At 43.8% G+C, this 15,363-nt stretch overlaps 1 protein-coding gene across 1 annotated transcript in view; it reads left to right on the top strand.

Annotated features, from left to right (window-relative positions):
• Positions 1–15,363, top strand: part of LOC139372403 (CUB and sushi domain-containing protein 2-like) — a 773,740-nt gene that overhangs the window by 619,608 nt on the left and 138,769 nt on the right. Inside the window, exons 45-47 of the mRNA XM_071112112.1 lie at positions 5,979–6,156; positions 8,083–8,228; positions 11,155–11,235. Coding sequence (XP_070968213.1) covers positions 5,979–6,156; positions 8,083–8,228; positions 11,155–11,235 — 405 coding nt within the window. The remainder of the gene's footprint in view (positions 1–5,978; positions 6,157–8,082; positions 8,229–11,154; positions 11,236–15,363) is intronic.

Here is a 15,363-nt window from a genome sequence, read left to right as displayed (position 1 = left end):
ATCCAAATTGTATCTTATTAAAGCCCAGAGGAAAAAAGAAAAGCTCTTCCTCTCCTCTCTGCAGCAGCAGTATTATCCTGAACAACACCGAATAATAACATCTGCATAGTAAACACTGTCTTTACTATCATTACCTTTAGACTTTTAGTTTTTATCAAAGATTCTCTGTAATTAGCATTTCGTGATTAACTAATCAGGTTAACAAATGTAATTAACTAGGAAGTCGGGGCACCAATGAAAATATTCAGATTACAAAGTTATAATTTTCTTAATATAACTTTTCAGATATTTTTATTTCTGATCAATTAGTCTTCTGATTAATGACTTATTTATTTTACCTCACGTTAGTCTCATTCCAAACGTCGTAAATTGTTGGTTATCTGCACGAACCCACTATGAGTCATCCATCAATTGTCTTAAATCATTTATTTATGAACCTCCCCCTCGTCTCGACCCCATTGAACCCTTCGACAACATTCCGCTGAAAAGGCAGCGTGCAAAATTCAAAAATATTTTTTTCACACACAAGAGAGAGAATGTCCTGAGGGAGGAGGACCTCCAGGCACAGAAAGAGAAATTAAAAATAAAGGAAAACTAAACAGATACAAAACAGATGTATTTACATATAGAGAAATACAAAGGGAGAGAGGATGCTGGAGGAAACAGGTACAAAAGTATCTATATCCACATTAAAATGATTCATATATCGACATAACCTGAATGGCTGCTCAGCAAGGAAGAAGCCACTTCTCCAAAACCGCCCTAAAAAAGCCAGACTACGGTTTGCAACTGCACATGGGGACAAAGATCGTACTTTTCGGAGAAATGTCCTCTGGTCTGATGAAACAAAAATAGAACTGTTTGGCCATAATGACCATCATTATGTTTGGAGGAAAAAGGGGGAGGCTTGCAAGCCGAAGAACACCATCCCAACCGTGAAGCACGGGGGTGGCAGCATCATGTTGTGGAGGTGCTTTGCTGCAGGAGGGACTGGAGAACTTCACAAAATAGATGGCATCATGAGGTAGGAAAATGATGTGGATATATTGAAGCAACATCTAAAGACATCAGTCAGGAAGTTAAAGCTTGGTCACAAATGGGTCTTCCAAATGGACAATGACCCCAAGCATACTTCTAAAGTTGTGGCAAAATGGTTTAATAAGGACAACAAAGTCGAGGTATTGGAGTGGCCATCACAAAGCCCTGACCTCAATCCTATAGAAAATCTGTGGGCAGAACTGAAAAAGCGTGTGTGAGCAAGGAGGTACAAACCTGACTCAGTTACACCAGCTCTGTCAGGAGGAATGGGCCAAAATGCACCCAACTTATTGTGGGAATGTTACGAATCCCTTTTTGGCCCGACAAATTGGCCCGGGGGGATGGTAATGAGACGCGTAACATAACTCATGTAAATTATAATTGTGACAAAGTAAAAGTGTGAACGTAATAACCAGGACAACTGAAATAATACCGTCAAACTCAGGGTTTATTGTAAAACACACAGTAATGGGGGGGGGAGCAGGAAAAGGGGCTGAGCTGGAACCAAGGAAAGAAACAAATATGCAAAAAAACACCCCTAAGCTAGACTAGCCTATTTCAACAACAGCTAACTAACTAACCAAAAATACAGTGGGTGGTCCACCCAGTTCTAACTAGTGTTTTTAACAAAGTTTACCTACGGGTAGTGTATGCCCATGGGCGACTTGTCTTGGTTTCCCCTTTTCCCACCAGCAAACACCATAAGCAAAAACAATACTCACAGGAGATGACAAAGTGATATGGAGGTGCTCAAACAAAAGAGAGGTTAATTAATACACAGAGAGCGAGCGAAGAACAGAGATCTACAAACATGGCATTACAAAGAGATTGAGCTTGAAATCTATATAGAACAGAGATCTACCAGCATGGCATTACAAAGAGATTGTGTTACTGAAATCTATAAAGAATAGAGATCTACCAACATGGCATTACAAAGAGATTGAGCTTGAAATCTATATAGAACAGAGATCTACCAGCATGGCATTACAAAGAGATTGTGTTACTGAAATCTATAAAGAATAGAGATCTACCAACATGGCATTACAAAGAGATTGAGCTTGAAATCTATATAGAACAGAGATCTACCAACATGGCATTACAAAGAGATTGTGTTACTGAAATCTATAAAGAATAGAGATCTACCAACATGGCATTACAAAGAGATTGTGTTACTGAAATCTATATAGAACAGAGATCTACCAACATGGCATTACAAAGAGATTGTGTTACTGAAATCTATAAAGAATAGAGATCTACCAACATGGCATTACAAAGATTGAGCTCCTGAACAAACAAATGATGGGGTTTTTAAACCATGGGGAAGGAACTGTGATAGGGTAGGAAACAGGAGGAGGTGTGTCTTCTGATTGATGGGTTGATTGTTGACTGATTGGGGAGTAATGATTTTCACCTGTGAGGGGAGAAGGAGAGAAAAGAAACACACACAGGATACACACAGACACAGGATACCTGTATCCGTAACAGGGAAGCTTGTGGAAGGCTACCCGAAACGTTTGACCCAAGTCAAACAATTTAAAGGCAATGCTACCAAATACTAATTGAGTGTATGTAAACTTCTGACCCACTGGGAATGTGATGAGAAAAAATGTAAAGCTGAAATAAATCATTCTTTCTACTATTATTCTGACACTTCACATTCTTAAAATAAAGTGGTGATCCTAACTGACATAAAACAGGGAATTTTTACTAGGATTAAATGTCAGGAATTGTGAAAAACTGAGTTTAAATGTATTTGGCTAAGGTGTATGTAAACTTCTGACTTCAACTGTATATAGAGACAGAGGAAGTGTTATAAAGAAAGACAGAGTCAAAGATATATATATATATGTATATGAGATTCTTGAAAGTAGCCACCCTAGCCGTCCTTGATGGCATCTTTGCACAGTCTTGGCATTCTCTCAACCAGCTTGTTGAGGTAGTCACCTGGAATTCATTTCAATTAGGAGGTGTGCCTTGTTAAAATGTAATTTGTGGAATATATTTCCTTCTTAATGCGTTTGAGCCAATCATTTGTGTTGTGACAAGGTAGGGGTGGTATACAGAAGATACCTCTACTGCAGAGGATAAGTTCATTAGAGTTACCAGCCTCAGAAATCGGCAACTAGCTGCTCCTCAGATTGCAGCCCAAATAAATGCTTCACAGAGTTCAAGAAACAGATACATCTCAACATCAACTGTTCAGAGGAGACTGTGTGAATCAGGCCTTCATGGTGGAATTGCTGCAAAGAAACCACTACTAAAGGACACCAATAAGAAGAAGAGACTTGCTTGGGCCAAGAAACACGATCAATGGACATTAGACTTGTGCACATTTTTCAAGGGACACTTAACCAGCATGGCTACCATAGTATTCTGCAGCAATACGCCATCCCATCTGGTTTCTGCTTAGTGGGACTATGATTTGTTTTTCAACAGGACAATAACCCAAAACACACGTCCAGGCTGCGTAAGGGCTATTTGACCAAGAAGGAGAGTGATGGAGTGCTGCATCAGATGACCTGGCCTCCACAATCACCCGACCTCAACCCAATTGAGATGGTTTGGGATGAGTTGGACCACAGAGTGGAGGAAAAGCAGCCAACAAGTGCTCAGCATATGAGGGAACTCCTTCAAGACTGTTAGAAAAGCATTCCAGGTGACTACCTCATGAAGCTGGTTGAGAGAATGCCAAGATTGTGCAAAGCTGTCATCAAGGAAAAGGCTAGCTACTTTGAAGAATCTCAAATATAAAATATGTTTTAATTTTTTTAAACACTTTTTTGGTTACTACATGATTCCATATTTGCTATTTCATAGTTTTGATGTCTTCACTATTATTCTACAATGTAGAAAACAGTCCAAATAAAGAAAACCCTTTGAATGAGTAGGTGTCCCCAAACCTTTGAATGAGTAGGTGTCCCCAAACCTTTGAATGAGTAGGTGTGTCCAAACTGTTGACTGGTACCGTTGCTGCTCCTGAATAATATTATCATAAACTAAAACTATTTTGTAAGTTGTCTGTGATTCTATTCCTCTATTCCACTCAGGGTCTCTCCTCTCCCAGCAGTCAGTGGGGTTTAGGAGGGACATTAGGAGAACATGTTAATGAACGCGTGGAGGGGGTTCAACATCATTCAGCGTTGTTTCAGGACCGCCTGTGTGTTCTGGGGACATTTGAAACATCCATATAAATGCAAAGCACCCCCTTAGAGGGGTTTAGAAGACGTGTGTGTGTGGGGGGAGGAGGGAGGGAGGGAGGGAGGGAGGGAGGGAGGGAGGGAGGGAGGGAGGGAGGGAGGGAGGGGAGGGAGGGAGGGGGGTGGATGGAGGGGGGGGTGGGTGGAGGGGGAGGACAGAGGTGGAGGAGGTGGGAGGTGGAGGAGTAGGAGGATTGAGGTGGAGGGGAGGAGGAGGAGGAGGAGGGAGGGGAGGGAGGGCCATTCTGTCAGTTAGTGGGGAAGGGGGACTATGAAGTCCCGGAGCAAATGCTCTGTCCTGGGGCTATGAGAGTCAGAGATGAGGGGTAGGAGGAGGGGGAGAGTGCAGTGTGGTCAGAGACGAGGGGTAGGAGGAGGGGTAGAGTACAGTGGGGTCAGAGACGAGGGGTTGGAGGAGGGGGAGAGTGCAGTGGGGTCATAGACGAGGGGTAGAAGGAGGGGAGGGTGCAGTGGGGTCAGCAAGACTACTACCCCCTAACACATACAGCTAGTGCCCTCCACAGCCCCATATATCCTCTACTCCTTCATCCCTCCCTCCCTCCCTCCACAGCCCCATATATCCTCTACTCCTTCATCCCTCCCTCCCTCCACAGCCCCATATATCCTCTACTCCTTCATCCCTCCCTCACTCCACAGCCCCATATATCCTCTACTCCTCCATCCCTCCCTCCCTCCACAGCCCCATATATCCTCTACTCCTCCATCCCTCCCTCCATCCACAGCCCCATATATCCTCTACTTCTTCATCCCGTCATCCCTCCCTCCACAGCCCCATATATCCTATAGTCCTTCATCCCTCCCTCCCTCCCTAACTCCCTCCACAGCCCCATATATCCTCTACTCCTTCATCCCTCCCTCCCTCCCTAACTCCCTCCACAGCCCCATATATCCTCTACTCCTCCATCCCTCCCTCCCTCCCTCCCTCCCTCCACAGCCCCATATATCCTCTACTCCTTCGTCCATCCCTCCCTCCCTCCATCCTCAGCCCCATATATCCTCTACTCCTTCATCCCTCCCTCCCTCCCTCCACAGCCCCATATATCCTCTACTCCTTCATCCCTCCCTCCCTCCCTCCACAGCCCCATATATCCTCTACTCCTCTACCCCTCCCTCCCTCCACAGCCCCATATATCCTCTACTCCTTCATCCCTCCCTCCCTCCCTCCACAGCCCCATATATCCTCTACTCCTTCATCCCTCCCTCTCTCCACAGCCCCATATATCCTCTACTCCTTCAACCCTCCATCCATAACTCCATTCCTCCCTCCCCAGCCTCCACTGGGACGGGGTTATGGCCTTATCTTCCTGGAACACTCCAACCGAGTCCTCACTCACTAACAGGCTTCCTGGGTAATCTTCAGCCCTGATGTGTGTGTGTGTGTGTGTGTGTGTGTGTGTGTGTGTGTGTGTGTGTGTGTGTGTGTGTGTGTGTGTGTGTGTGTGTGTGTGTGTGTGTGTGCGTGCGTGTGAGTGACAGAGACAGAGACAGAGACAGAGCGAGAGACAGAGACAGAGCGAGAGACAGAGCGAGAGACAGAGCGAGAGACAGAGACAGAGACAGACAGAGAGAGAGACAGAGAGAGAGACAGAGAGAGAGACAGAGATAGAGACAGAGAGAGAGAGGCAGAGACAGATAATCATTTTTTCACTGATTCCCCTGGATAAAGACTTCTGTATGGTTTTATTTATTCACCCCCCCCCCCCGTCTCCCCCGTCTCCCCAGTGCCCTGTGGGGGTAACATCACGTCAGACAACGGGACTATCTTCTCTCCTGGTTATCCGGAGGAGTACCCCAGCTCTGCTGACTGTACCTGGCTGATCACCGTAGCAACAGGCCTTGGTGTCAGACTCAACTTTACCCTACTGCAGGTCCATGGGCCACATGACTTCATCACTGTCTGGTGAGTATTTATATATATATAAACCTTTATTTAACCAGGGAAAGTCAGAGTTCATCAGGAAACAATCATACATACAACAGAAGCACACAGATAACCTGTAGGCATAACATATTCATATGCTGTTCCAGACTTAGTGCACTACTGTTGACCAGGGTCTCTGATAAACAGCAGCAGTGTAAAAAAAGGGCTTGGGGGATGTTAATAGTCTGGGTAGCCATTTGTTCAGGAGTCTTATGGCTTTGTGGGTAGAAGCTGTTTAAAAGCCTCTTGGTCATAGACTTGGCGCTCCGGTACCGCTTGCCATGCGGTAGTCGAGAGAACAGTCTATGACTGGGGTGTCTGGTGTCTTTGACAATTTTTAGGGCGTTCCTCTGACACCGCCTGGTGTAGAGGTCCTGGATGGCAGGCAGCTTAGCCCCAGTGATGTACTGGGCCGTACACACTACCCTCTGTAGTGCCTTGCGGTCGGAGGCCGAGCAGTTGCCGTACCAGGCAGTGATGCAACCAGCCAGGATGCTCTCGGTGTTGCAGCTGTAGAACCTTTTGAGGATCTCAGGACCCATGCCAAGTCTTTTTAGTTTCCTGAGGGGGAATAGGCTTTGTCGTGCCGTCTTCACGACTGTCTTGGAGTGTTTGGACCAATCCAGTTTGTTGTTGATGTGGACACCAAGGAATTTGAATCTCTCAACCTGCTCCACTACAGCCCCGTCGATGAGAATGGGGACGTGCTCGGTCCTCTTTTTCCTGTAGTCCACAATCATCTCCTTAGTCTTGGTTACGTTGAGGGAGAGGTTGTTATTCTGGCACCACCCGGCCAGGTCTCTGACTTCCTCCCTATAGGCTGTCTCATCGTTGTCGGTGATCAGGCCTACCACTGTTGTGTCGTCTGCAAACTTAATGATGGTGTTGTTGTCTTGCCTGGCCGTGGGTAAACAGGGAGTACAGGAGGGGACTGAGCACGCACCCCTGGGGAATCCCAGTGTTGAGGATCAGCGTGGCGGACGTGTTGCTACCTACCCTCACCACCTGGGGACGGCCCCCCAGGAAGTCCAGGATCAAGTTGCTGTGGGAGGTGTTTAGTCCCAGGATCCTTAGCTTAGTGATGAGCTTTGAGGGCACTATGGTGTTGATACATCAGCTCTCTCTCTCTTCACTCGCATTAACATCTGCTAAGCATGTGTATGTGACAAATACATTTGATTTGATTTGTTGAATGCTGAGCTGTGTTGCTATGATGGCACCCAGTAGATAAGGGAGTTAATACAAATTAAGTTCGTTTTTTTATAACTTTGCCGGGGGAAATAGGTGTCTCTAATATGGTCATACATTTGGCAGGAGGTTAGGAAGTGCAGCTCAGTTTCCACCTCATTTTGTGGGCAGTGAGCACATAGACTGTCTGCTCAAAAAAATTATATGAAGTTGAACAGAATGTAAAAATGCTGTGAAGTAAAAACATTTTTAAATATATATTTTTTTATACCAAGTTACACTTCTCTAAACAAAAGGAATTGACCGAATCTCAACGCCACTGAGCCACTGACTGGGTCTGTATGGGCGTTTCAACTAGGGCTTTGACCTCTCAATACAGTATCATCACAATGCTAATATGCTGATATGATATGAATTGAACCTCTCACAACACTCACGAATCTATATGTATTGAGAGAACCAAGAGAGAACCATGACAAAATTAAAATTAAATTAAAAATGAATCATGAAAATAATAGTGATGAGAAAAAAAGAAAAGAGAACAAGAGAACAAGAATCCTGGAGATTTAGCCGACTAGCTCAGAAAGTATACTACGATATTGTCAAATATAATATTGTGCTGTATCCCCCAAAATAATATCCCTGTAAATGTATCGATTTCCCCCCCCCCCAACATCACTAATTTTAACCTCTAACCTCTCACCTGTCATCCCTTAGGGACGGCCCCCAGGTGACAGCCAGGAAGCTAGGTGTGTTTATGGAAGGAGAGCCCAACGAACCAGCCAGCAGCACGTCCAATCAGATCCTGGTGCGTTTCCGTAGCAACACAGAGAAAGGTGGACTGTTCCAAATCAACTATCAAGGTATGTACAGTATCATCTCCATCAGTTCTCTCTCTCTCCTTCTCTCTATCTCTCTCTACAGTGCCTTGCGAAAGTATTCGGCCCCCTTGAACTTTGCGACCTTTTGCCACATTTCAGGCTTCAAACATAAAGATATAAAACTGTATTTTTTTGTGAAGAATCAACAACAAGTGGGACACAATAATGAAGTGGAATGACATTTATTGGATATTTCAAACTTTTTTAACAAATCAAAAACTGAAAAATTGGGCGTGCAAAATTATTCAGCCCCTTTAAGTTAATACTTTGTAGCGCCACCTTTTGCTGCGATTACAGCTGTAAGTCGCTTGGGGTATGTCTCTATCAGTTTTGCACATCGAGAGACTGAGACATTCCTCCTTGCAAAACGGCTCGAGCTCAGTGAGGTTGGATGGAGAGCATTTGTGAACAGCAGTTTTCAGTTCTTTTCACAGATTCTCGATTGGATTCAGGTCTGGACTTTGACTTGGCCATTCTAACACCTGGATATGTTTATTTTTGAACCATTCCATTGTAGATTTTGCTTTATGTTTTGGATCATTGTCTTGTTGGAAGACAAATCTCCGTCCCAGTCTCAGGTCTTTTGCAGACTCCATCAGGTTTTCTTCCAGAATGGTCCTGTATTTGGCTCCATCCATCTTCCCATCAATTTTAACCATCTTCCCTGTCCCTGCTGAAGAAAAGCAGGCCAAAACCATGATGCTGCCACCACCATGTTTGACAGTGGGGATTGTGTGTTCAGTGTGATGAGCTGTGTTGCTTTTACGCCAAACATAACATTTTGCATTGTTGCCAAAAAGTTCAATTTTGGTTTCATCTGACCAGAGCACCTTCTTCCACATGTTTGGTGTGTCTCCCAGGTGGCTTGTGGCAAACTTTAAACGACACTTTTTATGGATATCTTTAAGAAATGGCTTTCTTCTTGCCACTCTTCCATAAAGGCCAGATTTGTGCAATATACGACTGATTGTTGTCCTATGGACAGAGTCTCCCACCTCAGCTGTAGATCTCTGCAGTTCATCCAGAGTGATCATGGGCCTCTTGGCTGCATCTCTGATCAGTCTTCTCCTTGTATGAGCTGAAAGTTTAGAGGGACGGCCAGGTCTTGGTAGATTTGCAGTGGTCTGATACTCCTTCCATTTCAATATTATCGCTTGCACAGTGCTCCTTGGGATGTTTAAAGCTTGGGAAATCTTTTTGTATCCAAATCCGGCTTTAAACTTCTTCACAACAGTATCTCGGACCTGCCTGGTGTGTTCCTTGTTCTTCATGATGCTCTCTGCGCTTTTAACGGACCTCTGAGACTATCACAGTGCAGGTGCATTTATATGGAGACTTGATTACACACAGGTGGATTGTATTCATCATCATTAGTCATTTAGGTCAACATTGGATCATTCAGAGATCCTCACTGAACTTCTGGAGAGAGTTTGCTGCACTGAAAGTAAAGGGGCTGAATAATTTTGCACGCCCAATTTTTCAGTTTTTGATTTGTTAAAAAAGTTTGAAATATCCAATAAATGTCGTTCCACTTCATGATTGTGTCCCACTTGTTGTTGATTCTTCACAAAAAAATACAGTTTTATATCTTTATGTTTGAAGCCTGAAATGTGGCAAAAGGTCGCAAAGTTCAAGGGGGCCGAATACTTTCTCAAGGCACTGTATCTCTCTCTATCTCTCTGTCTCTCTCTGTCTCTCTCTCTCTCTCTCTCCTTCTCTCTATCTCTCTCTATCTCTCTGTCAATTCAATTCAATTCAATTCAAGGGCTTTATTGGCATGGGAAACATGTGTTAACATTGCCAAAGCAAGTGAGGTAGACAACATACAAAGTGAATATATAAAGTGAAAAACAACAAAAATTAACAGTAAACATTACACATACAGAGGTTTCAAAACAGTAAAGACATTACAAATGTCATATTATATATATATACAGTGTTTTAACAATGTACAAATGGTTAAAGGACACAAGATAAAATAAATAAGCATAAATATGGGTTGTATTTACAATGGTGTGTGTTCTTCACTGGTTGCCCTTTTCTCGTGGCAACAGGTCACAAATCTTGCTGCTGTGATGGCACACTGTGGAATTTCACCCAGTAGATATGGGAGTTTTTCAAAATTGGATTTGTTTTCGAATTATTTGTGGATCTGTGTAATCTGAGGGAAATATGTCTCTCTAATATGGTCATACATTGGGCAGGAGGTTAGGAAGTGCAGCTCAGTTTCCACCTCATTTTGTGGGCAGTGAGCACATAGCCTGTCTTCTCTTGAGAGCCATGTCTGCCTACGGCGGCCTTTCTCAATAGCAAGGCTATGCTCACTGAGTCTGTACATAGTCAAAGCTTTCCTTAATTTTGGGTCAGTCACAGTGGTCAGGTATTCTGCCGCTGTGTACTCTCTGTTTAGGGCCAAATAGCATTCTAGTTTGCTCTGTTTTTTTTGTTAATTCTTTCCAATGTGTCAAGTAATTATCTTTTTGTTTTCTCATGATTTGGTTGGGTCTAATTGTGCTGTTGTCCAGGGGCTCTGTAGGGTGTGTTTGTGTTTGTGAACAGAGCCCCAGGACCAGCTTGCTTAGGGGACTCTTCTCCAGGTTCATCTCTCTGTAGGTGATGGCTTTGTTATGGAATGTTTGTGAATCGCTTCCTTTTAGGTGGTTGTAGAATTTAACGGCTCTTTTCTGGATTTTGATAATTAGTGGGTATCGGCCTAATTCTGCTCTGCATGCATTATTTGGTGTTCTACGTTGTACACGGAGGATATTTTTGCAGAATTCTGCATGCAGTCTCAATTTGGTATTTGTCCGATTTTCTGTCTCTCTCTCTCTCTCTCTCTCTCTCTCTCTCTCTCCCCCTCCTAACAATGTCTAGAAGATAACATGTCTGTATTTTCATTTGTCTCCAGCATATAGACTCCAGTTCTGCCTGCCTCCCCCTATCATACCCAATGCTGAGATCTTAATGGCCAGCAAGGAATTTAAAATTGGTGAGTCACCACACACACACACACACACACACACACACACACACACACACACACACACACACACACACACACACACACACACACATACACACACACACACACACACACAATCAAATACAGTATTGTACAGCTAATCTTGTGGGGACACACAATTCAGTCCCGTTCAAAATCCTATTTTCACAAACCCTAACCTAAACCTAATCTATAACCCTAAACCTAATCATAACCCATACTCTCACCCTAATCCTAATCTTAACCCCAAACCTAACTTTAACCCAAAAACCTAACCTTATACAGTGCCTTGCGAAAGTGTTCGGCCCCCTTGAACTTTGCGACCTTTTGCCACATTTCAGGCTTCAAACATAAAGATATAAAACTGTATTTTTTTGTGAAGAATCGACAACAAGTGGGACACAATCATAAAGTGGAACGACATTTATTGGATATTTCAAACTTTTTTAACAAATCAAAAACTGAAAAATTGGGCGTGCAAAATTATTCAGCCCCTTTACTTTCAGTGCAGCAAACTCTCTCCAGAAGTTCGGTGAGGATCTCTGAATGATCCAATGTTGACCTAAATGACTAATGATGATAAATACAATCCACCTGTGTGTAATCAAGTCTCCGTATAAATGCACCTGCACTGTGATAGTCTCAGAGGTCCGTTAAAAGCGCAGAGAGCATCATGAAGAACAAGGAACACACCAGGCAGGTCCGAGATACTGTTGTGAAGAAGTTTAAAGCCGGATTTGGATACAAAAAGATTTCCCAAGCTTTAAACATCCCAAGGAGCACTGTGCAAGCGATAATATTGAAATGGAAGGAGTATCAGACCACTGCAAATCTACCAAGACCTGGCCGTCCCTCTAAACTTTCAGCTCATACAAGGAGAAGACTGATCAGAGATGCAGCCAAGAGGCCCATGATCACTCTGGATGAACTGCAGAGATCTACAGCTGAGGTGGGAGACTCTGTCCATAGGACAACAATCAGTCGTATATTGCACAAATCTGGCCTTTATGGAAGAAAGCCATTTCTTAAAGATATCCATAAAAAGTGTTGTTTAAAGTTTGCCACAAGCCACCTGGGAGACACACCAAACATGTGGAAGAAGGTCCTCTGGTCAGATGAAACCAAAATTGAACTTTTTGGCAACAATGCAAAACGTTATGTTTGGCGTAAAAGCAACACAGCTCATCACCCTGAACACACCATCCCCACTGTCAAACATGGTGGTGGCAGCATCATAGTTTGGGCGTACTTTTCTTCAGCAGGGACAGGGAAGATGGTTAAAATTGATGGGAAGATGGATGGAGCCAAATACAGGACCATTCTGGAAGAAAACCTGATGGAGTGTGCAAAAGACCTGAGACTGGGACAGAGATTTGTCTTCCAACAAGACAATGATCCAAAACATAAAGCAAAATCTACAATGGAATGGTTCAAAAATAAACATATCCAGGTGTTAGAATGGCCAAGTCAAAGTCCAGACCTGAATCCAATTGAGAATCTGTGGAAAGAACTGAAAACTGCTGTTCACAAATGCTCTCCATCCAACCTCACTGAGCTCGAGCTGTTTTGCAAGGAGGAATGGGAAAAAATGTCAGTCTCTCGATGTGCAAAACTGATAGAGACATACCCCAAGCGACTTACAGCTGTAATCACAGCAAAAGGTGGCGCTACAAAGTATTAACTTAACGGGGCTGAATAATTTTGCACGCCCAATTTTTCCGTTTTTGATTTGTTAAAAAAGTTTGAAATATCCAATAAATGTCGTTCCACTTCATGATTGTGTCCCACTTGTTGTTGATTCTTCACAAAAAAATACAGTTTTATATCTTTATGTTTGAAGCCTGAAATGTGGCAAAAGGTCGCAAAGTTCAAGGGGGCCGAATACTTTCGCAAGGCACTGTACCTATCCATAAACCTAACCCTAACCCTAGCTCCTAACCCTAACCCTAGCTCCTAACCCTAACCCTGGCTCCTAACCCAAGCTCCTAACCCTGGCTCCTAACCCTAGCTCCTAACCCTAACTCCTAACCGTAGCTCCTAACCCTAACCCTAGCTCCTAACCCTTAACCTAATTCTAAATCTAACCTTCACCCTACACCCCCTAGAAAAAGCATTGGACATCATGGGGATCAAATTGTTTGTTATTATTGTGAGGACTTCCCCCCAAGAATAGCTAAATACACACACACACACACACACACACACACACACACACACACCACACACACACACACACACACACACACCCTGTTATTCAGTGTGTGTAGGAAGGTTATGTAAGCAGAACAGAGCTCATTAATAATGTGCTCAGAATACTGAGAGCCAGCTGTATACTATGTTCTAACACACACACACACACACACACACACACACACACACACACACACACACACACACACACACACACACACACACACACACAGATCTCCCCTATTCTCCAGCTCTGAGGAGAAATGTCTTTTCCACTGGACTACCCATCCAATTGGGCTGATTCACTGCCAAACTACAGTACCCAGAGGGCCGTTGGTGAACAGGAAATTAATAATGACAAATATAGCCAGAGGAACTCACAGCAGGTGCTTCTGTTGCATTGGAAATGACAGAGCATGTTAAGTCCCCAAATGCACCCTATTCCCTATATAGCGTACTACTATAGACCAGAGCCCTATTCCCTATATAGTGGTACTACCATAGACCAGAGCCCTATTCCCTATATAGTGGTACTACTGTAGACCAGAGCCCTATTCCCTATATAGAGGTACTACTATAGACCAGAGCCCTATTCCCTATATAGAGGTACTACTATAGACCAGAGCCCTATTCCCTATATAGAGGTACTACTATAGACCAGAGCCCTATTCCCTATATAGTGGTACTACTATAGACCAGAGCCCTCTTCCCTATATAGAGGTACTGCTATAGACCAGAGCCCTATTCCCTATATAGTGGTACTACTGTAGACCAGAGCCCTATTCCCTATATAGAGGTACTGCTATAGACCAGAGCCCTATTCCCTATATAGTGGTACTACTATAGACCAGAGCCCTATTCCCTATATAGTGGTACTACTATAGACCAGAGCCCTATTCCCTATATAGTGGTACTACTGTAGACCAGAGCCCTATTCCCTATATAGTGGTACTACTATAGACCAGAGCCCTATTCCCTATATAGTGGTACTACTGTAGACCAGAGCCCTATTCCCTATATAGTGGTACTACTATAGACCAGAGCCCTATTACATGTATAGTGGTACTACTATAGACCAGAGCCCTATTCCCTATATAGTGGTACTACTATAGACCAGAGCCCTATTCCCTCTATAGTGCACTACTATAGACCAGAACCCTATTCCCTGTATAGTGGTACTACTTTAGACCAGAGCCCTGTTCCCTATATAGTGGTACTACTATAGACCAGAGCCCTATTCCCTATATAGTGGTACTACTATAGACCAGAGCCCTATTCCCTATATAGTTCACTACTATAGACCAGAACCCTATTCCCTGTATAGTGGTACTACTTTAGACCAGAGCCCTGTTCCCTATATAGTGCCCTACTGTGAATCACAGCCCTCCTCTCCATAGTGGAATGATTTGTCACAACGAAAGACATCAAATCAAAAAAACAATGTTATTTGTCACACGCTTTGTAAACAACAGACTGACAGTGAACAGCTTACCTTCCAGCCAATAACTACTAACATACACACACACACACACACACACACACACACACACACACACACACACACACACACACACACACACACACACACACACACACACACACACACACACACACACACCCACCCTGGAAGGGGCCCTTCCAGCCAATACAGAGAGAGACGGGGCCCTTCCAGCCAATACAGAGAGACGGGGCCCTTCCAGCCAATACAGAGAGACGGGGCCCTTCCAGCCAATACAGAGAGAGAGGAGAAAGACAGAAATCAATAATATATACGATAACCAGGAATATATAATACGGGGTACCAGTACCGAGGCCATGTGTCACGGAGAGGAAGTTAGGGATCCGTTGTTGTTGTCTTCCATTTTGGGGACCGCGTGTTCTGGATGTTACAGATTCACCATCTTTCAGTTTATGTGGAAGACGTGA

The sequence above is a fragment of the Oncorhynchus clarkii genome, chromosome 18 (assembly GCF_045791955.1).
Source record: "Oncorhynchus clarkii lewisi isolate Uvic-CL-2024 chromosome 18, UVic_Ocla_1.0, whole genome shotgun sequence".
In the NCBI taxonomy this organism is placed as follows: domain Eukaryota; kingdom Metazoa; phylum Chordata; class Actinopteri; order Salmoniformes; family Salmonidae; genus Oncorhynchus; species Oncorhynchus clarkii.
Note: the sequence above shows the minus strand (reverse complement) of the source record. Positions and strands in the feature narration are given on the sequence as shown.